This window comes from Poecile atricapillus, chromosome 1, assembly GCF_030490865.1.
Source record: "Poecile atricapillus isolate bPoeAtr1 chromosome 1, bPoeAtr1.hap1, whole genome shotgun sequence".
NCBI lineage: Eukaryota > Metazoa > Chordata > Aves > Passeriformes > Paridae > Poecile > Poecile atricapillus.
Genome location: NC_081249.1, coordinates 65966160 through 65991533, shown reverse-complemented (window position 1 = coordinate 65991533; position 25374 = coordinate 65966160). Strand labels below are relative to the sequence as shown.

At 41.6% G+C, this 25374-nt stretch overlaps 1 protein-coding gene across 2 annotated transcripts; it reads left to right on the top strand.

The window, feature by feature from the left end:
- The first annotated feature begins 12784 nt into the window (after positions 1-12784).
- SERTM1 (serine rich and transmembrane domain containing 1) lies at positions 12785-24530 on the top strand. Of its 2 annotated transcripts, none has more exons than XM_058853449.1 (3): positions 12785-12890; positions 19241-19342; positions 23384-24530. In XM_058853449.1, exon 3 carries the CDS (start codon positions 23567-23569, stop codon positions 23888-23890), a length of 324 nt encoding a protein of 107 aa, XP_058709432.1. In that variant the 5' UTR covers positions 12785-12890; positions 19241-19342; positions 23384-23566; the 3' UTR covers positions 23891-24530. The 2 variants fall into 2 exon arrangements, with proteins under 2 accessions (XP_058709432.1, XP_058709440.1); XM_058853457.1 differs by lacking the exon at positions 12785-12890 and adding an exon at positions 14310-14400.
- The last annotated feature ends 844 nt before the right edge of the window (positions 24531-25374 follow it).

Genomic DNA, 25374 nt, shown 5'->3' with positions numbered 1-25374 from the left:
ATTGCACAGGGAAAACCCTAAAAATGAATGTAAAGAGCTACCTTCATCTTTAACTACTCAAATATTCATAGTGGTGGTGTTGCTCTTCAGCCTCTTTCCAACTCGTCCCCTTCTCCCTTCCCCTTGCTCTAATATATCTCAGGCTTACAAATTCTTGGGATAAAGAAGTAATAGATTAAGGAACAAATAGTTCTACCCAAAGAAGCAAAAGCTCTCAGGAATGGATATCCATTATTTCTTTCATACCATCAACAAATAAGTGTGCCTAGTGTTTCATGAAGTTGCTTTAAAAGTGTTTGCTACATGACTTTTACGAAAAAATTAAACATCCATTACACTAACAGCTGTTAGTACTTTCATATCCTGTTTTCAAAATACTTTGTAGGCATTGTATTATATTAATTATATGGTGCACATTGAACTCCTTGCAACAAACAGATAAAACTGTTGTTTTCTTTCAGCTAGAATAGGGATAGTATGAAGACAAGCATCCACAAAGCAGTGACTTCAAGGAAGGTAACAGAGATGCTCAGAGAGCTGGAGCACCTCTTCTGTGAATTCAAGCTGAGAGAGTTGGGGATGTCCAGCCTGGAGAAGAGAATGCTCCAGGAAGACCTTATAACACCTTCACCAAACCTGAAGGGAGCTTTCAAGAAAGTTGCAGAGGGACTTTTTACAAGGACGTGTAGTGATAAGACAAAAAGAAATGTCTTTAAATGGGAAGAGGTTGGGTTTAGATTAGAAAATTAGGAAAAAACTCTTTACTCTGACAGTTGTGAGATACTGGAACAAGTTTCCTGGAGAAGCTGTAGATGCCCCATTCCTGGAAGAGTTCCAGGCCAGGTTGGATGGGACTTTGAGCAACCTGGTCTAGTGGAAGGTGTCCTCTACCCATGGCAGGGGCTTTGGAACAGGGTGATTTTTAAGGTCTCTTCCAATCCAAACCATTCTGTGACTATGGTTCTAAGACTTTCATATCATCTTTTTTATTTTTATTGTATATTCTGAATAAAATCTCCCAAAAGCCAACCTCAACCATAGCCTTTTTCACTCACCTGTTTCTCTCAAAGGTAGAATTAATGTGTGTGAGTCATCTGGACTTGGACATTTCTGCTCCTTAGAAAGTGCAGATCCATAAGGAATTTGGGGTTCACTCCCACACCCTTAGATTCCACTGCCATCCTCCCAGTCCCTCCTCCTGCATGCCATCATGGTGTTCACTGGGAAGAGGGGCTGCAAATCCCAGCTGGTGCTGCCACTCCTGCGTGTAGCAGATACCTGAGTCTTACACGGAGCGCTTTGATCTACCAAGCTATTAAATTATATTTGCCTGTACTTATGTATGCAAAACACTGGGAGCAATTTAGCTTGAAGAATATATTAATGCTAATTAGACTTCATATTATAAGAGATTAAATTCTGTCACCAGTTCATGTTTAACCACTCTGCTGTTCCCATTGTCATTGCTGCTGACTCTTCTGTTATTGACATTTTTGAGGATCAAAAGTGACAATAACTCTGGCCCAAAAACCCTGAAGAAGACAAAAAAATCCAGTTTGCTTTTGAATGAAATTTTTCACTGAAATGTGGGAGCTGGACCACTTGAGTAAAATTGAGTCTCTTCCCTTTGATTTGCTTTGAATGGGTGGGGATTTATCCATTTAACTCCCTTAAAATTCACGGTTGAGTGACTGCCATATAACCAGCAATTTTACCATCAGCTACCATTCTGCTTATCTTTTAAGTAAAATAACCCTAAGTGACCCTACAATCAGGCTTTTTGTCTCCAAACCTGGAAATACTCACAAAAGCCTACAGCTAACATAAGCTTTATTACTTTTTTGCATCCTACGTCCCTTTCTGCCTACAGAATGATACCTGTAGATTAAAAATGCTATTAATTACTATTCTCTGCATAGTTTTCAGAGACTAATCTAACTAAGGGAGACAAAATGTAGCTTGGAGAGGAACAGTATTCAATATTATAGTAAAAGTATCTATTAATAGAAGAGTATCATATGAGACTGCTTTGACAGCTCTTTCAATTTCAGACCTAGCCTCGTTGTCCTGACACATACAGAGTACTACAGCATTAAGTTACCCCATCTTGTTCCTCCTTGCAAGTTTTGATCACTAAGACCGTAGCTATAATTTTAGTTACTGCAGTGATGAGTTTGGAAATAGTCCATGGTCCTTAAAGCTGGTATCAGGGCATTTCCCTCCTCTGACTTGCATCCAGTAATTTAATTTTTCTACTTAGGTGTTTGGGCTGTGCTTTTGTTTTCAGAAAAGCTAATGAAATTAAGTGACCTCTTAGAAATGCTTCAGTGTCTTTCAGGATAAGATTAAATGAATGAAAGGATATTCTTAACATATAAAATAGGACAGCTATGAGGGAAAAACAAAGAGCTGAGGCATATTCACACAAGACTGTTGACATCCTATAGAAGCAAACACATGTGGACTCCAGGTTGGTGACTGTCTTAGACGAAGATGGGAGTTTTAAGTACTATAATTATTTCCCAAATTCAGAACAGTGATCGACTACAGAAACTCATATATCCTGGTCAGGTTTAAGGGATAAATTCTGGCCTTATAATCCTACCAAGGATTGCCATAGTGCACAAAAAAAATTTAAAAAAATCAGAGAATGGAAGCAGTTTTAATGCCTCTTGAGACTTCTGGCAATGTGTCTCTGCTATACCTGTATCTCTGCAGCCCACAGAAAGGTTAGAAATAGAGGAAAATAACACACTTCCATAAGGAAGTGATAGAATTAATTTGAAATGTGTCTTTCACTAGCACAGCTAATTTTTTTTTATTACCTGGACCTTATCTTCCTTGTCCTGATTTCAGACCTCTGTCCCTTCACCAAGCACAAAGATGCTATTTCAGAGATACATCAGCATACAGAATTAGTGAGCACATTATTAAAGTAATGAAAAAATATCGTCCTCTATCAGTTTATAATTTAGTACACTTCAATGAATAGGAAGCCGGGAGGCATAATGTCACAACTTGCATGATAGAATACACGAACAATAGTTTGGTAAGAATTTATTTTGGTGAAAAGAGTGATGTCTTTGTTTTAATTCAAGTGATAACTTTGACTTTTTATGTCTCTGGTACTTGAATAAAGAATATGTCAAAGCACTAAAACAAGATCATAGGCTCCAAGTCTCCACGGAGTTATTGCTAAGCCTACTGAAAGTACACTGGTACAGTTTAAAGCTATAATACACTTTCAGTACTGTTCCCTTTGTGAGGTGATTTGACATGAAAAGAGCTGTGCTAATCCATTCAGTTTGGCATGGGTGACATTTTGAAACAATCAGTCATCTTTCAGAGACTAGGAAATAACTAGAAAGGGGTAAAACTGAAGACTTTGGTCATTACTGCCCTGGGCCTTAATGGAAATAAATTACCCTGGGAGAAAGGCTTGAATATATGCCTCACATTGAATACTGGTGAATTTTTAAAACTAATTCTGATACTTTGCTATTTACTCGGTGGAAAAAAGGTAATAATCAAACTCCTATATGTAACTTATTTTCTGGGAATTTATTACTGCTGCGCAGCAATAACTCATTTATCACTGTTAACTATTTTGTACATATTAAAAACAATTACTTCAGCTTAAGGGCAACAGAAATAGTAAATCAAATCCTTTTTTCATTTGTGATATTATTTGCTGAGGACTTTGTACCCATTACACTACACTTTGTCCAAAACTTAAAAGGTTGACTAAATAGCACTCTTTGGTGTTTTCATGCTTCCAAATGTCAAGTACTTCATAGTTCATGTGACCATAACCTGGGATGAGTTTACCTTTTTCTGACAATCAGGACTACAGACCAAGAAACCCAGCAATTTACTAAAATGCATGCGTCTATCTATGTGTAAATTATGAGAAAGCAACAACAGGTCATATCTGAAAAAGCTAGTGGAATTTTTAATTTCATTACATGAAAAATCAGATTTTAAGCAGTGATGGATTTGTTGTAATGGCAGAGGGTGAAAAACTGGCACCAGCTGATCTCTTTTAATTAATTTTGAAAGACAACTTGGAACAGAAATTATAAATAAACCAAGTCAAAAATTCGTTTTCCATAGCTCTTCTGCTAACAATCAGAAATAGCTGCCAAACAGAATACTTTCATGGATTTCAATATTAGAAACCTGGCTCAAGATAGCTGTCTTCCATACTGAGCAATGGGAATAAATCAATCAGTTTGTGGCACACTTCTCCTTGTAGGGCCTTTTTCTGCCAGTCATGTGAATCACTGCTGCCCATGGAAGTGCACATGTGTAAAATTGTACGAGAAGTGAATCATCCCCAGCATGCAGCTATTAGCCCGCCATCCTGAAACTGCTAAACCATCTTTCTCAGTCATCCCTTGAACCTTCGCAACAGTCCTGCTTTTAGCCTTGCCCCACTTGATTGGGTAATAACAAATCATTAGGAAATAAAATCTTTTTATGGCATCTTTCATTGAAAGAGCTCTCACATAGCCTACCACAGAAGAGAGGACGTTGGGAAATGCCATGAAGAAGGCACTCATCAGACACACCAAGTCAGGTCCTGTTCTTCACATGCTGCCTGTCTCTCCCACCGCAGAGCTGGCTCTCCATACACCTTGAGTGGTTTTTGAATAGAAAAGGTAGGTTTTTCAAGATAGCAAAAACGGAAAATCAGGAAAAGGAAAAAATAATAATATTAGAATTAATCAGACTCACAAAATATAGGACATTGTATTCATGACACAACCTGCATATGTCTAAGAGTTGCACTATCCTCTCTGTGCTGGCTAGTCTTGTTTGTAGTTGGCATGAGTCTTGGCTGGAGATCACAACGCAAAAATCTAACATGACCTTGTTGGTCTGCCTTTCACAAACTAACCCATCCCTCCAAATGGCTGGGTCAGGCATCTTCCCTTACTGCTCTGGTTTACACTTTAGCAGAGCTTTGAGCTTCCAAGCCTCAAAGGTGCAGCACAGGAAAACCTTGTCTGTTAAGCTTCCTGTGATCTAAAACACAGTCAAAAAGGAAAAGCAAAAAAGAATTGCATTTTGATAGGTACACATTAAATCGGCTGAGAAATTGTAACAACTCCAGTCTTGAGTTTTCTGTTTAAAACTTGAGAGACTATAAAAGAGAAAACCTAAGGAGGCAGGAATAAAAGAATTGTGTAAGTGGCCTGAAGCACAACGGCATAACATAGGATATATTAAATGCTTGCTTTAGGGTAAGAGCATAGAAAACTGCAAAGCTCCACTTTCAACAAAGAGATAAGCACGTCCAGAGAAGATTTATTTGCCTCTCTATCAGTGTTATGTTTTAGCACCCTTGCCTGCAGTCAAGAGATTCCAAAGGCAAAGGATCTGATGTCAGTGCCAAAAGAGGACTCTCCTTATATATTTCTAAGCTCAAGAACATGTTTAGTACTCTCCAGAATCAGATCCAGCTTATTGAAACACTCTCAATTCAAAGGCCTATGAAAATTGCATTTGCCATTAACATGGCTGAGTTTTGAGACTAAAAAGAGCTGAAGTCCCTTTTGTGTATCTTTGGCATTTCTGTCCACAGATAACCTGTGATTATTTGCCTTTGATATTATAAGACTCTAAACCAGCAGGGAATCCACTTCTTTTTTCACTAGAGCTTCAAATGTGAATAGATCACAGAAAGAGGAAGGAACAGCTGCTATTTCTTCACTCTTGGTTGGTGAGAGAACTTGCATTTTATTATAGGGTTGGGATGAAAAGCTGATCTCAAAGTATATGCTCCTGGATTGGTACGTGCAGATGGACTCGGGAGCTGATACGTTATCAAAATTATTCTATCTCAGTGCTGATGGTACCGCATTTTATGCTACCAATCTGAATAATTACCTAAGGATATCACACAGTTCATAGATTTTCTCCGACTTTGATGAAAGAGAGAGACTACAGAAAAAGGCAATGTTACCTCAGGGACAAAAAGAAGCAGCAGACATTGACCTTCGAGATGTAAAAATTATCAAAAAAACTCCCATTTGTCAGAATTATAATGAACTTTTTTTCCTTACACTGCTTTTTCTTTTTTTTAATCTCAGCTCAGAATTTCTTACTGTATCAAAAAATAAAAAAAAAGATGCCTTCTAAAGAGAGAGAGGATTCATTTGGGAATATTTCATCTGACATAAATATATGGGCTGCAGTAGCTGTGTTTCATCCCCTGGGTAAAAAGCAGCCCCACATGAGATCCATCTTGTGCTTTGGGTTTGTTTTCCCTTCTTGCTGTGGGCTCTTCAGCTGGCTCTGTAGGCTTCAAACAGGAGGCCCTTGAAGAAATTTGTTTCTACTGTTGCTGCTTCTGCTATTTTGTGGAGATGAGATTGTTCTTTCAGTGGAATCATTTATCTTTGTGATGGAGGTCCTGATTTTCAATTATACTTGGGCCACTTTGGAGCACTCCAGCAGTGTAATAGGTCTTAGAATCATCTCAGATCACATTTGTACCCCCTTTAAAGCACTTCTGCTCTGACAGAATGGTATTAGATTATTGTTGAGTACATGGGCATCAGATCTGTAATGGTTTGATTAACTGAGATGTTATGTAACTATATTTTGAAAATTACTTGAACATTAAGATGTCACAGGTAAGGATACCAGGGTAGTTGTGCCTTGGATATACCCAGTATTCATAAGTGGATCGTCTGATACAGCTGCAATAGCAGACAATAGAGTGTGCCTGTGAACAGACTAAATACAAAGTTATGCCTCAAATAGCATAACAGTGAAAACAGTGGTTGTACTGACTGATGCAGTGATGTGCTTTTGGAAGAGATTGTGGGTTGCACTGAAGGCAAAGGTACAGAACAACAGTAGAATTTGGAAATCCTGGCTTGGCACTTAAAGCTTTTCTGGCTCCACAGTGAGACCTATGTGAACAGAAAACCCTTTCCAGATGGCAGTCACTGCTCCCCCCCACCAACTTAAGTAATAAAATAAAGTGTATATTTACATTTTTATTTAAAAAAATAAAAAAAGGGTGGGAGTTGGCTGGTTGGATTTTTTTTTTAAGTATGTTGTATATACACATACTTAACTGTATGTGTATATTTGGAGATGAGTGCCCAAGATTCCAATACAGATAGTGGAGAACTGGGGCTCAATGGCTCAGTGCCATTTGAGATGCCCCTAGGCATCCTGCCTGCATCCTAGTTACCAAGTAAGAAATCTGAATGCTTCCTACAGGCCCTGTTCATATCTACCAGCACTCCACAATGTCTCAGATACCCCATGACATCTGAAATGTCATGGATGGTATCTGTGGGCAAGATGCCCTGGTTTAACAGGTTTAATCTGATGTTAACAATGCTTAAGTAAACCAGAATCAATTTCATTGAAACAGGGTAATTAGACCTTATGAACTTAGGGCAAGAAACATCTTGGTCCTTCTCACAGAGAGACAGACCATCAGAAAAACCACACATACACACACACACACACCACCTTATAACTGCTCTGCCTAGGAAAACTTTAAGTGGAGCTTGTGTCTTTGTGACACATATATAATAAGAAGTAATTAGTCACAAGACACAAATCCCCAAGAAGACAAACTTTTGCAGTTGCAATACTCACAGAACTATTTATTCCTCATAAGTTTCATCATAAAGGCAATGAATTTCATTGCCTTTAAAAATCAAGTGCAACTTTCTCATCTGGCTCAGTACAGGATTTGCTGCTGGCTGTTAATGAACCCTGATTCCCAGAAGAAGCAGCAGCCCCTGGACATGAGAAGACACCACCATTTGACCCTGGGCATTACCCATGTACTTAATGTACCTCACTGCAGATATGTCCTAAACAAAGAGCCAACTTATAAAAATTAAAAAGCTTCTATGCTGACTACTAACAGACAGAGCTGATCCAGGCCAAGGTTTTATATCACGGATAAGCAGTGTATGAGGCACTTGTCCTCTTATTAGAATATGAATCTATTAATATGATGCAAGTGACATTTAGGGAAATGAATAGCCCATTATTCCATAGGGGTCTCATTAAAGATAGCCTCTCCTGAGGTTGCTCGATGGCAAAGTTTGTAAGTGGATTAGTAGGAAGCATGGAGAGAATGAATGAACTTCAGTGACTGCTCCTTATAATGACTTCAGGTAATTAAAAAGACCAGAGCTATCTGGAGAATTCTACATCTAATAGTGGTCTAACAGTATTTTAAAAACATCTAACGATGGAGTTAATTGAGCTTTAGAATTCATTTAGCTGGTCCTTGCATTAACAAGTAGCTTTTATGTGATGGAGGAATTAGAGGTTAAATATTGTCTCAATAAGACTTCAAAGATGTTTCCTATTTTCTGTGTTGGCCATTATTAAATAGTAAAGTTTATGCAAATTACAGTGCCAAAGCCTTTTCAGTATCGGAAAAGTTACCCTGAAAACTCATTAACTTTCAGCCACCATGTCCACAATAAAGTACAACACAAAATGGGTGCTGAAGGCAGTGCTACAAGCTGAGTGCCAATCCAGGCACTAGGAGCACATAGTCACGTTCAGGATGGCATTACCATTTGCTGCCTTCTCCTGGGAGCTTGGTGAAGAATGAGGGGAGGCACAGTATTCACTGGTTGTCCAAAGAGCAGAAGGTTTTATTTTTAACCTGGGTCTCAGTAGAACTGCATTTTCTATGTGTAAATGTTTAAAGTGGAGAGGTCAGCTGAACAGATGAGGATCTGATTTTCTTGGGTGGGATTTAGTTCATTTAACTGCTATGTTCCTATATCTTGGGAGTGTAATGAAGCAGACCTTTCTGAGGAAGTTCCTAAGTTCCTTAGATAGTCAAAATAAGAAAGAGAAATGGCTTTAAGGACACCTGAGAAGGTCATGTACACCTAACTCCTGAACTCAAGCTTGTAAGAACTCCCTCTGGAAGTTTTTACAGTCACTGTTTGCTTATACCACCATGTAATGACTATGAGCAGGTACAGGAAATCATATCAAGGACCATCAAATCAGTAATAATAACAATAACATGTAATTTTCCATATTTTTCTGTATTCTAAGAAAAGCTATTAAAAGCTATCCACTACAGCCATGCTGTCTTATAGACAGCCTAGTAAGCAGCAGGAAAGACACTGAACTCTGGAGGTCAAATCACACTAAGCATCAGTCAAGCTACATCTCCTTGATGTGCTCTTTCCAGAGCCTCAGGGGCAACCAGACCCATCCAAGTCCCTCAACCTGTTGCTCTGACTCCAAGGAAAAGTCAGTACTTATCTGACTGCAACTGCATATAAAAAAAAAAAATAATAATAATAAAGTGGCTCCATTTGTTACCTTTTTTTTTAAATTATTATTCTCACCATCTCAAGATTCCATGCATTTTTTTTTTCTGCTTTACCATCATTTTTCTTTCAAACCTTGTCTGAAAATATCTGTCTTCCCACTTCTCTGTTTAATACTCCTGGTATGCTTTACCATTGCAAAACATTTTGAAATGCATTTTGCATGAAAGACACTGTCCTGAGGAAGGGCCAACTCACACTGTGCTGTTTGCATAGAGAGCATGAAGGAGGAAGAGCAATAAAAGAGCAACTTAATTACTTTGGAGCTGCGGTGCTTCCTGCTGCCACGGCCTCTGCATGAGGTCCTGACGCAGCCACCAGTGCTGGTGAGAGGGGCCTGATCTTGTTGACAGCTCTGGTGCAGCTTTACCCAAGGTCACTAAGCAGATCACAGCAAATTAACAAGTCACAAAGAGTGGCAGGACATCAGTGATTAACCCTGATGTAGCGCAGGCTAAAAAACTTACAGAAACAGCAGTGACCTCCAAAAAGCACAAAAGCCTTTCTGCCCTGTTCCTCTTTCTGCCCTGCTCTGTCTCTTCTGCTGAACAAATCATAACCTCTTCTAGCAGCGTTGTTCACCTCCCCTTGAGAGGTGCTTTACCCAGGAAAAGAATGAAAAATCAGAGCACAGCTGCAAAAAATAATTCTCACTTCTTGCCTAAGTACTTGTATCTCTTGTACCTGAACAAGCTAGGATGATATGACCTAGCCTACATTGCACATGTTGAGATTGTGAGACGCAGTGGATAGATCTGGATCTGACTTCTCAGTTTCTTCCAGAGCCAAGGATTACCAGTGACTATGCCTGATGCTGTGGGGTAAGCACATTCATCAGTAGGAAGCATTTAGGAATTTTCTCATTCTTCAGTAGATTAAGCTTTGAGCAAAAATCCACAAAAGTAATACAAGTCCAAGCGATCATAGTTTGTTTCCTTTAGAAAACACTGTTTTTTTCTGGCCAGTCCTAGCAATAACATGCCTGGCTTAGCAGCCACTTCAGCTCTGTTGCATTTGCCTTTCCTTCTGTTCTTCTCCCTGCTTGACCTTAGGAAAATTCTTGCTGTCTGTCCCAGGTTGCAATTCCACTGCTGGAATAATTGAGCTATAACAGAAACCTTTCCACTGACTTCTTTTTTTTTTTTTCAAGATTCAAACATTTTTCTTTACCACTTTTGGCTCTCATATTTCCTTAGAATTTTGTACCTGGGAACTTATCTATATGCAAAACCAATGTTGAGAACTTCAATGCACCATCTGTCTCTGTTTATATCCGGTGACAACCCAGACACAGGGCTTGTACCAGAAAGTCTCTGCCTCTAGTCTGAGTATACAAATAAGAAAGGATATAGCAAATTCTCCGTATTTTTTCAAAATGGTTCCAGCAGGATTTTTCACCTCTAATCTAACCATTGCCAGTACTGTAGTAAGTGTCTACAACATTTCTTTCCCCACAGCTTCAACAGGCTTTGTGTGCTGTTTCCACAGAAGTTAATGTAATCAGCAAGTCCACTGTCAAATGTGCCCTTTTCTGCAGTAACTACAAGTTGAAGTGAGCCAGTGGTCTGCTTCCAGGTTAGGAATATCATAGTACTAGCTGATACTCTATTCTTTTTTTGTTCATATGCCATGCATGTGACTTTCCATTCTGAAAAGCCAAACATAAAAACTCCAAAAATAAAAACCAAAAAACACCCAAAACCCACAAAAATATTGATTTCCTTTTTCACAGGTGAAGTATGGAGCATTTTTGCCACTTGAAAGCCAAACCCACCTCTTGTATGCCTCTGCACTCACTGGTTATTATCAAGGAGAAATATGGCTCATCCTTGGGAATGATTATTCCTTTAAGCTTTGTCTTTTTCCTTCTTATTCATATGTCTTGTTCTTCCAAGACTGACTGCTTCATGACATTCCAAGTTCCTCTTCTACTGAAACTGTGTAGACTGTACCAAACAAAGCACGTCTCACAGAAGTGCCTCCGCAGCACTTTATGGACTGCACAGCTCCCTAAGAGCAATTTAAAATGAAGAACAACCTTTTCCAACATCCTTTCAGAACTGCACATGGACATTAGCCAGACACAAGACTGAGCTGCAGAGGGTGCATTAAACTCCCCATCTGCTCTTCACAGTGCTCATCGCTGGTGTCTAACTCACAGTAAAGTCATTTGGCCAAAAAATGCCATAGTGGATGAGACAAGTGTACCAGAAGCCAGATGAACCTTTCCTTCCTCAGTGTCCATGAGAGGAAATGTGTCTAACCCAGCCAACATATTCTCAATATTTCATTCCAGAGCATGTGATATCTGTAGGTAAGTCATTCGCCAAATGAACTATGAACTTTCTTCTCATTTACACTACCTTATTATCTCAGTTGATCTTAGCACAATTATTAATTCACTTCAGTGTACATGATGTCAGAGTATCCCCGAGGGTCTCAGCAGACAGACTAAAACTTGGCAGAGTTTTCGGAAATCATCTGCAAGTTTCCACTCTATAGGAAGCCTCTTTTCTAACCCACTCCTTCGCTAGGTCCCCATTATGGTGCCCGATCTGACCGCTCTGCACACTCTCTGAAGGAGCCCGCATTTCCCACCGGCAGCTCTGCCCGGTGGGATACGAACTTGATATGGGATTGTTTTTTTTAAGGTACCTGCCCCGACTCGTTTCAGGGGTGTATGCTGCGCGACAGCCGTGGGACGGTAAGAGCCAGGTGTCGATGAGGGTTTGTACGATGCCCGTGACCTCCATCCCCTCCCGCCGGTGAGGGGGGGCTGGCCCCACTTGCAGGTGAGGGCAGCGCCTCTCCCGGGCTCTCACCGAGGGTGCGTTCGGCCGGCCCCAGGCCCTGGCCCAGCACAGGCCGGCCCGTCGGGGGCTCTGGGGCCGCCCCGCCCGCCGCGGCCCCGCAGCCCTGCCCGGGAGCGGCGGGGACGGGCGAGGGGCGGGCCGGGGGCGGCGCTGCCTCCGCGGCCGTGCGGGACGGCGGCGGGGCCGGGGCTGGAGCCGCGCCGGGGAGCGGGGCACCAAGAGCGGAGCTGCCCCAGCGGGGCGGCTGCGGGGAGGGAGGTGCCGGGCTGCCGGTTGTGCCTGAACCGGAGTATCCCGAGCCGCAGCATCCCGAGCCGGAGCATCCCGAGCCGGAGCATCCCGAGCCGGAGCATCCCGGCGGCGTCGGCCGTCTGCTTTTCGAGGGAGGTCGACGCTGCGGCTGTGGGGTGTTTTCTTCCGCCCCTGCCCCTCGGCCGGTGCGCGTTGTTGGTGCTCTCGGTGCGAGGCAGCCGAGCTGGCCGGTGGCCGAGCGCTGCTGCTCGCCCGTTCCCGGCGCCGGGGCCGCTCGCTCCCGCTGTCCGGCGCCGAGCCGTGCCGCGCCGCCTGAGGCGGGTCCCGCCGCGTCCCCGGAGGGTTTGGGAAGCTGCTGAGCGGCCTGGAACAGCTCCCGCCGTGCCTCGCCCGTGGTGCTGCTCCGAGGGAGCATCCTCAGCGGTTTGCCCGTCCTGTGCTGTAACCAAGGGCATTTGATTTTCACAAGCCTTTAAGCGAGGTATGTGTTTTGTGGCCTGTGCTTGATCTTTCACAAACGTCTTTTGGAAAGAACCTGTATTGAGTCTAACTCGCTTCGCGGGTTGGCAGAGTGCTTGAATTGAACGAACGCTCCTTGGGTTCGGAGAAATTGCTTTCGGCGGAAGCAAAAAGGGGAAAGCTCTGGGAGAGCGTGGGGACAGCGCGGGGCTGCACAGCTTCTGGAAGGAGGGATGTGGAGAGAAGGGAGGCACGGGCTGGTTTCTTTTGCTGAAAGATGCTGCAGCCCAGGGCTATGATAGCGCAGACCATTGGGTCTGTGCAAGCAAATTCTTGGCTCAGCGGGCATGAGCACAGCCTGCCACCCGTGTGCTCTTTCACATTGTTTGCAGAAAGATGACGGGGAGAGGATTGCTCCCTCTGCAAATAAATTGTAACGTGCCTGTCCAATGTAGTGTGAGAAGAGCTGAGCTCAGACAGCACAGCCTGGAAAAAAAACAGAGGATGGGTGCACAAAAATGTGCCATTTGCAAGCGCTTAAAAGCTGCAGGCTGTTTCAACATCATCTTGGTAGATGTAATAAAGTTTGAAACAGAAATCAAGTGAAGCAAACTCTTCCTACCCTTGCAGATAGAGGGAAATTGTGAAAATTGTGGTAAAGGGCTGAGAATTTGCCATGTCGATTAACATTTATTAAGCAAAGACAATTAGGAATGCATACTAGCTATTATTAAATTAATTCTTAACTACTTATAGCAGAATAGGAGAAAGATGAATAGGAAAAATATGTAAAATCTGGACCATATAACATGCATACTGTGCTGGGAGTTTTATTATGATAAGGGATCCAGCTGGAGTGTCATGTCCGTTTCCTTGTAATTTTACTTTTTACAGTCATTTTGAACCCACTCTTAACTTTCCTGTGTCTGAGCAGACCGAAACAAAAGGCAACCTGAAACCACCAGCTGCCTTCTCTCTGCTATTACGGCTCGAAGGGCTCACTCCCCTTAGGGATGGTTTCTGGTTGTCATGTTTCCCCAGCTTTCCTGTGCTCTGGCACACAGGCCGACCTGCCTGCAGGCTGCTACTTGCTATATCCAGTATGTGTGCTTTGCTGTCAACAGGATACGTGCTGCAGGACCTGGAACTGCTGGGAAAGGGGTGTTGGGCCACTCAGCATCCAGGTCTAATCTAGTACTATCACCATGTATTTATGTGAATATATTTGGCTTAGGAAGTTACTGCCGTGGGCATTTTTTAACCTTTTCAGCTGTAAAAGGCTGAACTGGGATAACTCACCTCTGCCAAGTGTCTTTGTTCATAATTGGGTCTTACTGGTGCAGTGCAAATTTTAAGTTGTATTCTGTAAATTCTTCATCAGAGGCAGGAAGCAACGGATGCAAGATTCCTCCTTGCACCTCATCTACACAGAAGCAAAAGAGGAATTATCTCAATGACAGAGTACATTCAGAAGATGCTGAAAAATCTGATGTTTCAGATACGTCTGAGACTTGGAATCTAAATATTAAAAAGTCAGTATGTTTTCACCTCTACCTCCTGCACTCTTTTGCAAGCAGTCCTCCCGCTGTGTCTTCATGACTGCGGTTGCCTCCTCTTCCTGGCTTGCACAGAGGAAATCCTGTTACAACATAGTCGATCCATGGCGCTGCTACAAAACCCATCTCTTAGCCTGCCACTTCATCTGCATCTCCCCTCTTTGTCAGTCCTTCTGCTGCTCCCTCTTTCCTCCTGCATTGGACGCGTCAGTCTGAGGCTTTGCTTTCAAGTGTCCTTGACAGTCACCCTGTACATGATGTACCAAGTCTCCTCTTTTCCCAAGATGTACCCCTGGGTTTTGATCAGACTTTGCTCTCAGCATCTTTCTCCCTCACACCATCATCTTTGCATTCCTCCAAGCTTGACCTTGTGCTTACTTGTAGCTTCATACAGGCACTTTGTCCATCACTTATTTTATTTCCTTGAAATGTCCCAGCACATTTGCTTTGGTTTAATGCCTTCAGCAGCCGTCTGGTGAGATGCTAAGACAATCCCTCACCCGTGCTGTCACCACCCCTGCCACTGGAATTACTCTGCATTGGAGCACAACAGTGTCCCCTAAAGCTAGGACATCTGAGAGGCAGGTGTTGAACAGATCACTCTATCTAGCACCAGCAGAAACTCTCCTTCCATAGCCTACATTATCCTCACTTGTTCTTTTTTGGCATTTCATGTGCAACCCTGCCCCCTTATGCTTGCAGAGCACAGCGTGGCTCGCTGCAGCTCCCTTTGCAATCGTGTTGTCTCTTTGCCTAAGTTGTTGCAGGCTGTTTGGCAAACAGGGACAATATGTGAGTATTAGGCACACAGATATGCCATGGTTTCTTTGTCAGGGGAGGGCATGCATGCAGCCCGTGTCAGTAAAATAAGGAATGGTGTGAGGGATAGGGATCTTCTGTAACAGCAGTGGGGGGAAACAGAGAATCAAAGGAGAAGGGTGACTTCCTACTTTTCTTGGTAAAACATGCCGAGGTACCCGAGTCAAGAGGAAGAGTTACAGTGAGCAGAGTTACTGCGATAACACATATGTGCCTAAAACTCCCTTGACATTTAAGTGTACAGGATGTAGTTGATACTGAATCTGCATTTTTTGGGAGAGAAAAAAATAATCTGAAAATGATGCATGAACAGGAATTTCTGTTAAACCAAGTGTAAAAAATTGTGTTCTGGCTTTATATTGTGACAAGGTTCTCAGGAAGGTTAAAATGAAATCTGCTTGACATTTTCGGGTGCGATATGAATTTATAAAATCTGTGATTTATAAAAATGTGTGATTTATACCTGGGGATTTTATAAAATATATTGAAATCAGTATATCAGCTGAATTTTGCAATAGGAAAGTGTTTTCTTATTGTTCAGGATTCTACTTCCTGGGTCATGGCTTCATTAGTAAAGACCAATAGCCATTGACTAGCAAAGTTACTTATTGCTCAGCAGAGCTCTTTGCTGTAGTCTGCCCAGAATTCTCCCAAGACAGGAGTGGACGTGCCCGCATGGAGTGTGGGAGATGCGGGCTCTCAGGTACGCTGGTGCGTGCAGCCACGTCATCGGCATCGGGCAGGAGGATGTGCTGCAGCTCTGGGAGAGACAGTAGAGACCTTAAATCCATTCTGTTCCAGATTTAGCCACGCTTTGTCCTAAAGGGACGAAGATGAAGGGGATATGTGTGATATTTTTGAGGGGTTTTTCCCTCCTCTACCTGAAGCTGAATCTGAGGGTCTAAGCACTGCAAGTTTTTGGTTTCACGTATGAGTGTGATGCAAAATGAAAGCAAGCTCTGATAGCAAGAACTACTTGTCCTGGAATTTGGTGTTTTATCTAGTAGGTTTTGGTCTGAGTAAACAAGATGCAGGAGCTGAAGCACTGCCCTATGAGAAATGTGGTGGCTTTAGGAAGGGCGAACACAGTGCAAAATCACTTCACTGCTCTGGCCACTTGGCCTCAGTTGTGGAGCCCAGTGCTGCTCTGCCTGTGTCAAATAAAAAAAGCTGGTTATTGGGAGCTCGTGTGATGAGTCAGGTGTGAAGTAGCACAGCTTAATTAACTTTTGTTTGTTCAGAGATTAATTACATCACTGCTCTGCCACACACACGTGTGCTGGATGGAATCTCCTGAGAGGCTTATCAGTTGGTGGGATGCTCCACACAGCCTTTGGAAAGAAGGGGTAGCAGGAATGGGATGATTCAACCATGAAAGAAAGCAAGGCAGAAGCAGTTGAAATACTTTCAAATACTTGTTCCACTGAGGAAAATGGGTTTTAATGGAATTTTCATTTCTCATTAAGCAGCCATTCCACACTACACTAAATTTTCTGTTCAATCAAAACTCCCAAATCAGGTGTTGCAGTAAGTCAAACAAGAAGCCATTACACAAAACACAGAAGTTAAGGATTCCTGATGACTGCTGGTTTCTCCTCTTCCCTGGCTAACTTGTCCTGGACCTCCTTTCCAGCTGGGCACCTGGGTTCTGTCACTTTGACAGTAACACCTTAGTGGCTGTTTTTGACTGTAGAAGTCAGTTACCAAGATTTAAAGCTGTTATGGGCAACCAAATGGCTTCATGTCTTCTCTGCCTGATCACCTACTGTCATCAAACTTTAGGAGCTCAGATCTCTTTGAGGTTTCTGCCTGGGTTGAATTTGGCTGAGAGTGGCAACAAAAGTTATTCAGAGTGTCAATAAGGGGAATAAATTTGGGATGGACACCAAGAAATCAAATACAACCCATCACTGTGGTCAGCAAAGAGTGGGCTGTTGAGTTTGGGGTGGGTTTTTTCAGCAACCTATATTTTTTCACAGGAAATTTTCCAAACAAAAAAAAAAAAGGGAAAAAAAGATTTTAACAAACCAGCACAGGAAGGAGACTGATTTCCTTGGTGACTGTGTCCTTTGGGTAAGATTCAGATTGATGGTCTCATTGGAGGTTAGACCAGGAGGGTTCCATTTCTCTATCTAAGGTCTCAGAGGCACAGCAGTGAGACTCCTTACCCCTCTCCAGGTCCTGAGACACACAGGGAACAGATAGATTCCTACTCCTCGCATATCTTACTGGCACAGTGAATGAATACACTATTTGGGCCCAGTCCTTCTGTAGGCTACTGCTGCAGCTGAAACAGTAAAAATAGCTGTGAGGGACATTAGAGTGGTGCAGGAGGATGAAGGGTTATGGGATACAATTGTCTATGGCAAGGGGTCTTCTGAAGATAAGCTTGTTGATGTTCTGTTCCAAGTATTTCTCTGTTCTTCAAAGATAATTAAAAGCTCTGCCCTCCCTGCCTCACTGTGAGGCGTTTGCCATTTGAATATGAATGCCTGCATGTAGGAAGCCTGGAGGTTGTCTTGTGTTTTTCACTTCATGTTTAATCAGCCCAAGACTTGGTAGGCTCTGGTCCCCTTGCCTTGCTGGAGATTGTGGCACTGTCATATTGAATGAAGGGCTAGACTGGCAAAGTGCTCTGTGTATCTGGGGGGAGATGGACTAACAAAGCAAGAAAAATAGAGCAAAATAATTTGTATTTGCCTTGGTTGAAGATAAAGTCCTGTTGCAGAGATCTAGGCCACTTTCCCCCAGTAAAGAAATAAAGGGAAGGAAAAGGGTGTCTGCTACAAGCAGACAAAACTGAGGGGCATAGGGTAGAGCTCTTGGCTGTGTGAGGCATTTGCCAGAGCAAACATATACAGGGGCTGCTGTACCCCCTCTCCATCCTGTACCACACCTCTCTCAGCCTCAGAAGCAGTTCTGGACAAGGTGACCAGGGTGAATGCCCTCACATCCAGAGCATATGCTGGGTCCATCTCTGGGGCAGCCGACTTTGGGGTTCACCTACAGCCTCCTACCTCTCCTTCACAAAGAGTTGTTCAAGAAGCTGTCTGACTCCCTTTGGGTGGAACATTAGTATAGTCAATGTTATCAAAACATTTGGATTTCAACAATACTGTCTTCTAACAGATGCACTAGATAATTTTCTTTATTGAACTTGGAGAGGCTTCAACCAGAAGTGATTCAGTGACTGAAGGGATGAAAGCAATACAACAATGCATCAGCATCCGTCCCCAGAGATCTGCTTCTCTAATGCAGTCAAACCAAATGTGCTGAAGGGGCAGAGCTCTAAGGTGTACAATGATTGCGAAAGTGTCTTTTCGCTCCCAGAGGTGAAAATCTGTCTAAGAGTGGCCCCTCTCCTGCTTTAATCTGTATCATCTGGGACTGTTTCTTCATACACAAGAAATTTACTTTATTAAAACACAATTCAGGGGCTATGTTTTAATTTTAGGTATTGAATGCATGTAGCACACAAAATTCTTCTAGCTATTCTTGTGCATATAACATACTCAGCTTGGATATTTCAGGTATGTGAAAATTTAAACTGCAGATAGTCGGAAATAAAGAGAATGAATAAATAATAGTATGTAATCCAAAAGACCTGATTCCTGGCAGGAGTCCTTAGGGTATAATGTGAAATGAATTGGAGAGCAGATATTGTGCTCTAGTGCTTAAAAAGGTGCCAGGCGACAGATGTCTGTCTTGGTCCTGGAGCACATGGCAGAAGAAGAGAAAGCTGTTATCAAAGTCTGTCTGTAAAGCAGAGTTCAGGATCGTGGTTTTGATACTGTACATGCCTTGCTGTAACTGGGCAGCAGAAGGATGTTGTTAGCAGGAATAAAACACAAGCCAGGATTCCAGTTGCTTTGGGGGTTTTTTGTCTGAAATTTCTGCCGGTAAGAGCAGTCAAAATTCAGCACTTGTCCTTCCTTTATTTTATTATTATTATTGTAGTTATTACTAAACTCTTCCACTTTTATTTGCTTTTTTATAGGGGCTTTTCTCAGCATGCAGTTGCTTTAGATTTGGGAGTGATCACCAGCCACATCCTCCGCATTGGACATTCAGCTTCTATTTCCATACCTTCTTCCTGCTTGTAAGTGTTTTATTCTTTCTCCTTGCTCATTTTTCTTTTATTTTTAAAGACCAGATTTAACTCATGGGTTCTGGGACTGATCCCAGGTCATGATGTCTTTGATTTACATTGATATAAATGACTCTATAATCCGCAGATCCATGGGAAATGTAAATTAGAGAATCATTGGAGACTATCTGAATTAATCTAAGTATCCTAATGGCTCAGAGGGTTTCCTTTTTCCAGCCCCACACAAACCCCCAAACAAAATATAACTTGATTTTAATCTGCAACCACACCATCTGGGTATTTGTCATCTTGGATTTTCAAAGACATACATTTATATAATATTAAATCATAATAAAAAATGAAATTAGATCATAAATTAAAAGGAAAACTTTGCTTGTGGCAGGAAATAGTTTTTTTTTCTCTCCTGACTCCTTTATCGAGTCAGTTGGCAATTGATCCTGTTTCCCAGGCAGAGTGGAAAAGGGATTCTCTGCTCCTGGAAGGTCTATCTGTAATGGGAAATAGAAGCATGCTACTTACTTGTGGTTTTTTAATTGCCAAAGGCATGTATCTAAGAAGAAGTATTAAGGATCATATTCTTGGTAAACCCCAAGCTAGAAGTCATTTTTTTTGCCTTTCCTACCTACATTTTCAATGAAATAAAATGTTGCTCACATATTTTTTTTCTGCCTAGAGCTACTGTCTTATTTAGTTGCATGATATTAAACTGCTACAATTTTCCAGTCTAGAGCATTTTGCCTTTCAAGGCTGAAGCATTCCTGGTACATAAAACTCATTCAGTCCTTTAGCATGAGCACGTAATCATATTTTTATTGGCATTAAATATTTTGTGTTACATGTTTGCTGGAAGGGCAATATTGGTAATATAGGAAGGAAATAAGTGTAGAAAACAAAGGTGGTGAGGGGGAAGATGAAAGAATTAAACCAGGAACTCCCTGGCCTTCATACATATATCAATCTAGTGAAAACTTGCTGCCAGCTTTTGGAACCAATCAGTATGATAGCAGAACTTGGGAAGGGGGCAACACATCTTCAGGGATGAGATGAGTATGTCTTATCTTAGAACTGGCATCACCATATTGGCATCACCTGGGAAGCTGCACAATCTCCCTCCTGCTCTTCCCACCCTGTTACAGCATATTGAGGTTTGGCTAGACGAGGGGCCTTTCAGTTGTAACTATGCTAAAGGCAAATTAAGATCTCATCTGTTAGGAGATGTTTACAATAAAGGTTTTCTAGGATACCTTCTACCTGTAAAGAAACAGTTCATAGGAGATTGTGACAAAAGTGTTAGTTTATGTAATATACAAACACTGATTTTCTTTGATGTCAGTTTGTCTCTCTGCTTAAACATTTTGAAGACACTGAAACAGCCAAGGTATTTTCAGCTTGTAGTCACAAATATACAGGAAGAACCAAGAAAACAAAGTGGTGGTGGAATAGGAGTGGTTGTCTTCGCCTGTGAAAGGTGTTTATACCAAGGACATGAATGAAGAAACAATGCACAGCTGAGAGAATATACCAAAATAGTGGCTCTGGTTGAAAAGCCAGGATGTACAAATGACACTGTGTATCTAGGAGAGCATTTCCTTTAGTGCCAACGCTCATGTTTGAGGACCACAGTAGCAGAATAAAGTTTTGCCATTTTCTATATCTAAAACCAGCTGAATGTGGAGGCAGAGCCTGTGCCTTCTTAGACTAGCAAATTGTTTTACAGAAATGTGTGAACCTTTTAGGCAGATTGCCCAGCAGAGCAGCAAGGCTGTGTAACAATGGAGGAATAGCTGCAGGAAGACTCATCCATAGTCAGAAAGGCAGAGTATGATCTGGGGCTTCCAGCAGTGAGGCTGGACTGGAGGACTCAGGGAGCCTCCTCAGGCCCTGTCCTGGCATTGCAGAGGTGCTTCTGACAAAGTAATCCAGATCCCACTACACCACAAAATCTGAGTCCCCCAGCAGACAGGTGCTGGTTCTGCTGTCCCAGGAGTTTCCAAGAGTGGTTAATTGGAATGCTGGCTCCTGTCAGACAGAGTTCTCCATCTGCAGTCATTCAGGAACAATACTTGCAATCCATTCTTTGCTTTAAACTAACTCAGCTTTCCAAAAACAGATGAGGGAAAGGCAGGGACCACTACAGAATGTGAAAGCTTTACCTCCATTGTTCATTTCCTGGGTCAGTTTACAGCTCTCAGAAAGACAACAGATTTATTGCAGTTTATCAGCTTTGCCATTATACTTGGAAGTCAGTGGCAAAATTCCCAATCATTTTCTGGGACTAGATTTGGGCTAAATGTTATGATATTGTATTTAGTATTCAGAAATTAAAATAAATAAATAAATAAATAAAATTACCTCTCAAGAAGGTGAAGCGGCCATCTGATTCTCTGGGGGTTATTTCTTCAGGAGGATCAGGGTAAGAGAGACAAGCAGTTCATGACACTTACCTTCTTCTCCCAGCAGAAGCAGGAACCTGAGCTGAAGTGGTTGCTGTGGTGCTCTGAATAAAACTACTCATGGCTTCATTTGGAATCAGAGTTAAGAGTGTCTCTGATCTATACTGCAAAATACTCGTTAAAAATAGCCTGGGTGATATCGTAAGACCTGTAAGAGATCTGATTTAGCAAAACATTCACATCTCTGCTTAACTGAGGTCCTGAATAGTCCTATTTAATACCATAAATTTTCCACTAACTTAAAAAAAATTCCCAAAATTGCCAAAGTTATTCCTCATACCAGAGTCAAGTGCTAGTAGTAAAAGTAGAATGTAGCAGATTTCAAATCTGTGAAAAATTTAAAGGCTTTCAACTTCTGCCATGTTAAAGAATTCATGTGAATTAATTCCTTAAGTTATTATAGAGCAATTCAATTAATAATGGATCTGATTTTCATTATGACAAGTAATTAAGAATAAACATCTTCTATATCAAAGCCTATCTTTTAAAAAGGATAAATTAGCTATAACACATTTAACTATTTCCAGAACATGAAATGAACGCATATTGTTCCATTAGTTAATTTTATATCACTAAATTAAGGACAGTTCAAAAGGAGTATAATCTCATAAGGTTCTCTCTTTGTTCAGTCTGTTGTGACTTATTTCACAAGTTACAACAAATATGGTTTCCTGTGGGGCTAAATACTATTAGGGTTACAAAATGGTTTTAGTCTAGTATATCTTATGCATTACTATGAGTTATATACCACAACGGTAGGAATATTTTTATCTGATATTTGCAGATGCAGTTTTGTACTCCTGCATATCTTGCAGGCTATTGGGATGCTTGATTAACACCACTAAAAGCTCCACTGTAAAACAGCAGACACACTAAATAAACAATAAAACAACATCTGGAATGTAACCTTTGGTCCAAAGCCCTTAGATAGTCCTCACATGCTTGCTGGGCTGGCAGGGCTGCCCATTGCTTGGGATTTTGCTTGTAGGTGTCAGAAGCTGCATCACTCCACTGAAACACGTCTGCCATTGAGATCTCCATGGCAGAATTACAATGAGGCACATTTTGACATTTGAAACCATTCAAAACACTACATAAATACACAGTAAGAAAGCAAGTCTGGCAGATTTTCTAATTCTGGGTACCTCTGGCAAGACACTGTGGAGTAAGTAGCTAATGGATTCATCATCGACATGATGTTGAGTGGCTTTGCTCATCTAGGTTGAGGAGCTGAATTTTTGAGAGTGGGTTTCATTACTTGATTAGATTTTTCATCACAAGATAAATTCCAATGGATTCCAATACTTCTGTCCCATATAAAGTATGTTTTTGTTTGTGCTGTTCTGCAATTAAACAAGCCATGGTTGGGAAGAGACAATTTTAATCTATTAGGATTCAGTAGGATTTCTCCTAATCCCTGCATTTTGGAAAATTGAGATATAAAGATAATTGCCAGCTAATTCTTTAAGAATTGCATCTTTGAGCTAAGAAATGTAACTCTTAAGACCTAAATTATATCAGGTGCACATTATCTGCTAGTAAATTAACCTTACTTTTTTTTTTTTTCCCCCCCTTGTAGTTCTGAAGAATAAAATCTTAAATTGTCCTGGGCTCAAGCAGTAAAGGATAAATTCATTCACTGGCTGACTTGTCATCTCACCATTCTGATGGAAAAATGCTCCCTTAAAATAAACCCTTTTTATGCCACTAAACTGCCTTTGAATACAAGATCTGTTGCAATTTTTAAAACACAAACCCAATAATGTCAGAACCTGACCCTTCATCTGGATTTGTGGGAAACATGGAAAATGGGACTTTCCTGGAGCTGTATCCCACATCCCTTTCAACTTCAGTGGATTCATCTCCTGGCCGTTTATCCAACGTCTATATCTATGTTTCTATATTCCTTAGTCTCTTAGCTTTCCTCCTTTTGCTACTCATCATTGCACTTCAGAGGCTGAAAAACATAATTTCTTCCAGTTCCTCCTACCCTGAATACAATAGTGATGCTGGAAGCTCGTTCACTAATTTAGAGGTTTGTAGTATTTCTTCCCAGCGCTCTGCTCTCTCAAACCTTTCTTCATGAAAATAAATGAAAGGAAACACACAGCGAATGGAAGAGCTTTGTCTAGCTTCTTGGAGAAGTAGTGCATGTAACATTTGCCTTAGAAGACTATTATCAAGAGGTGTTTTTAAAAGTTTCCTTGTTTTTTTCCCTTTTAACTAATTTTCATTTTGGACAATGGATAATGATACCTGATCTTCATTTCTTGCCTGTAATAGTGATGCTGTCTCTTTCTCACACATAGACGGTGTTCATTGAGAGTATTCCTGCCATATTGTAATACAGTTCTAACTGGATGTGTCATTTCTCTGCTCTAATTGTGACCCCTTCCCTGGTCTTGTGTCAGCAATATGCTGACTATTTTTCTTTTCCTTTTTTAATTATATAAGGACTTCTGGATGAAATCCCTATTGCTAAAGTACAAAAAAATCTGCTTAAATTATAAATATTGGGACAATTTAAAGTTGTTGATTATTTCCTTTCTTACTTTTTAAGTTTCACATATTTTTCAGTATTTATTGATGTTTATAAAACACAACTAATTCTTGAAGAATGTTGTTTTTGTTTATTTGTACTCCCGTCTTGTTCTGTATGAAGTCTGTATTTCAGTTTTTGGGTGTCTTTGGTTAACTTAGTAAAGTGACTACAATAACGATGCTCATGGTTGAAGGTGTGGAGGTATTTTTGCAGTTGCATCTCATTATCTCATTTGCCTAATGACATGTTCCTCCAGGGGGCAGCTTTTGCTGCTGAATCATAAATACCACACAACTCCTTCTCATTGTTCGCTGATACTGCAGCTTATTCTCACTGGATACCAGGACTACCCAGTGGTTTCTTGTAACAGACCTGCATTCAACAAATACAGGTAGCAAGTGAAGAGCTCCTAAACTGTCCTTTAGGCACATGATGTTTGTACTCAGGTGGGCAGGACCAGCAGGGACAGAAATTGCTTATACTGATGAGGGCATCCTGGGCCAGTCTTTGTCCTGTGGCTTCAGAAATGCACAGTGGGTGGAGTGGGACACACAGGGATCTGCACAAGGGCCAGGAGACCTGTGCTCTGACCTGCAGGAAGTGCAAGGTGTACCTGCAGAGGGTAGGAGGGGATGGGCAGGAAAAATGGCAGCAGCTCTGCCACCTTTCCCCACCAGCATAAGGAAAGGCCAGTGAGAGGGGAAGAGAAATGGATTCACAATCTCACTCCTCTTTGCTATGCCATTTTCTGGGTTATCATTTCCCCTGCTCAAAATGTAACATGTCACTCAATTTCTGCAGTAAAATAATAAGCAGCTTTGTGAACTGGGTCCTGTGGTCAGCTGGGCTTTAAACCAAGCCAAACATTCAAATTAGTGAAGTACCAAGTGTGACCCAATAGAACTGCAACCCCAGACTGGTGCAATTCCTTGTTGTCCTTACTGCACTGTGTGAGCACAGCTCCATCCTGCCACCCAAGCCCATGCAAATTTTGCTCTCATGGCTGGATCCAAGCCACTGGAGAGACC

Coding starts and splice junctions, on each gene's coding strand:
- SERTM1 (XM_058853449.1), top strand. CDS start 23,567: ATGTCAGAACCTGACCCTTCATCTGGATTTGTGGGAAACATGGAAAAT.